General features: G+C 38.4%; 1 protein-coding gene across 6 annotated transcripts in view; it reads right to left on the bottom strand.

Annotated features, from left to right (window-relative positions):
• Window positions 1–2,925, bottom strand: part of mtss1lb (MTSS I-BAR domain containing 2b) — a 71,722-nt gene that overhangs the window by 17,653 nt on the left and 51,144 nt on the right. For all 6 annotated transcript variants that reach the window (XM_035682146.1, XM_035682144.1, XM_035682149.1 and 3 more), the window contains exon 4: window positions 742–826. In XM_035682146.1, coding sequence (XP_035538039.1) covers window positions 742–826 — 85 coding nt within the window. The remainder of the gene's footprint in view (window positions 1–741; window positions 827–2,925) is intronic.

Genomic DNA, 2,925 nt, shown 5'->3' with positions numbered 1-2,925 from the left:
TTTTATGTCTTTTCTATTATATAGAAAATTATTTTTTTTATTGCCTGTTTACACCGTGGGACCGAGAGGACTGAAATTTCTTCTATGCTGTATGTCATGCATGTATAGCATACTTGACAATAAAGTTGAGTTGACTTGAAAAAAAAAAAGAAAAAAGAAAACCTCACCAAGCATTTGACCCATCATAACTCTAGAAACATGGTCAGCTTCAGATGAAAATACACACAAAGGTTTGACTTGTGAAAAACTCTGATGACCTACAGTGTAAGGTAGGGATGGTGAGATTCATTGCAAGGATTAAAAGGGTGCGCATTAGATACAGCTTTGGATGAACTTGGGATGCATCATTTCTCACATCTTTGCATTAGTAAAAAATGATTAATTTACAGATTTAAGATTTTAGTAGAGGCCCTATGCCTTTATTATTTAGAAATGTGCCTAATACAGAATATAAAATCAAACTATATCAACAATATTGAATTGCATAACATCATATTGCTTTATATCACATCATATTGTGTTAAATTGCATCGTATTGAATCAAATCGTGTCGAATCACACTGCATCGCAATAGGGGTGAATCGTATTGCACTGGCAATTGCTTTTTCTTCAGTCTCAGAGATGGAGATGCACATCCTACCTTAAGGTCAGCAAAGGAAGGAAAGGAAGGAAAGGAAGGAAAGGAAGGAAAAGAAGGAGGTCAAGAAGGATAAAGAGGAGGAAAGGAAGGACGTATCTTACTTGGTGAACTGGCGAAGTTTGGCCTCAATGCTGCGATGCCTCATGCACATCCTGGTCAGAGCTGAACCGATATCTCTGGTTGCCCCTGGAAACACAAAGCAGCCAGGTTCATATGATGAAACACGCACACACATGCATACACATACAGATGTTACCAAAGCGTCTCATTGCATGAGAAGCACAGAAGGCACTTTTCTTGCTCCACGGAAACCACACAAAGCTGTGATCAATATTTACATTACGGCCATTACTGTGCTGTGCAAAGTAAATGTGGTAAAAGCGTTGTATTCTTCAAACAGATGAACAACTACCAAGCTTTTGTATCCAGCCAGTATTTACACAAGACACTGATCTGCCTCTCGTATACTCTACTTACTCCGGCTTCGTCCAAATAAAGTAGTGTCTCGTGAGTGTGTTTGTGTGAGAGCCAACCGCTCAGAGACCCAGTTTCGTGTGCGACTAACCTGCAACTGTAAACACCAGTCTATTTTAAGGCAGAGTATGTGGAAAAAGCTGACCCCGGAGTTTAAGTCAGTTTAAGTGATGGCAGACACCGCTAACTTCCAAACAAGGTGCTAAGAGCCACTGCCGCCGCTGTACAGGTGGAGGGCCAACAAAAGAACCGTGATTATAGCTTCACTCTCATGCTATGTACTTAAAGACTTGCCAGTAAAGGTAAGGCTTATACAGTATACAGTGCCTAGAGAATACCATAATCACTGCTGCCACTGAAATGTACACACTGGAAAATTCAGATTAAACAGCAGCCAAATGGGATTTCCTCGAGACACTGTTTATCATAAGGGCTTAGACAGGCTTACACAGTGAAATGCAGGCAGTGCAGGGGGAGGAAGGGCGTTGTTCCACAATGTTGTGCACCAGATTAATATTTTCATCCAAAACTGAAAAACGCCAGTGTTTTTGAAAAAAAAAAAATGGGGGGATGGTAACTTTTATAAAATGATTCAATCCATAATTTCAGAATATGATGTAACTTTTTCAGCTGCACCAGCCATGTACAGTACTGTTGAGGACATCACTCACTTTTTTAACTAAACAACATTCCAACCAACATTCTTCATATAAACTTGAGCTGCAATATTAAAAAAGCAAAACATTTGTCTCTTTTACATACCCATTTTTGGACGGAATTCTAATTTCAACCCACAAAACAAGCACACAGAAGATTTGTTGTCACACCACTTTAACGTAGAAATATCTCAATAACTACATTGTCACACTGTCATTGTGAGCATGTTAGCATGCTGAGGTTTGCAGTTAGCTCAAAGCTCTGCTGTGCTAGCATGGCTGAAGACTGTCTTGGTTTCCCTTTTACTGTAACTGTTGGTCACCTTATGTGAACACTCCACCTCAATCATATTTGTGGTATGACAACAGGAAATGTAAATCATATCAATTTGTAGTATACTGTTTTAAAACCTTTCATATTAACTGCGTTTGGCACCTGCTGTGTGGTCAATGGAATGATCATGGTTATGGGGAATAAACTATCGTCGGGGTCTGGTTAGGGTTAGGCGACTAAAACACTTGGATAAGGTTAGGGAAAGATCGGGTTATGCTTAATAATAATAATTCATTTTAAGTTCATAATGGAAAGCAAACTACATTTTTCTGCCTGAAGTCACACAGCTACAATCTACTACCACAACCTCCACACCTTTATTGTCTGCCTTGCTAAAAACACACTACTTCCTGCACTGGCACTGATCATTATAATTATTTTCCTAGGGATACTAGTGAGTAAGTAGTATTTATAAATCATATATGCTTCAAATAGTGTATTTAATTGAACAAAATAAGAAAATTCAATGTTTTTTATGTTTATGTCATACAATGATAACTCCAAAACTGCTTTTTCAGGTTTCCCTCTCTTTTTAAGAAATCATTTTTCTACAGGACAGCACTTGTTCACAATGGTGATCAGTATTAATGTATGTGTGGCGCCCTAAACTGTTTTCACCACGGCCAACTGACTAAAGTGTTCCTCTAATCGTAACATTAATTTAGCCATAGTCCAAGTCATCTTAGGTCCTTTTATTAAAAGAAGAGGTAGAAAGTGTTCATTGAATGTACAATTAATGCTGTGCATGTATTTATCAACCACAACAATACATGTTAATTAATAGGCTGACTGTATGCATTAGGGATGTGAATCCCCACCAC

Source organism: Morone saxatilis, unplaced genomic scaffold (assembly GCF_004916995.1).
Source record: "Morone saxatilis isolate NCDOM2014 unplaced genomic scaffold, NCSU_SB_2.0 Contig11, whole genome shotgun sequence".
Classification (NCBI taxonomy): domain Eukaryota; kingdom Metazoa; phylum Chordata; class Actinopteri; family Moronidae; genus Morone; species Morone saxatilis.
This window is presented reverse-complemented; position numbering and strand designations above follow the sequence as displayed.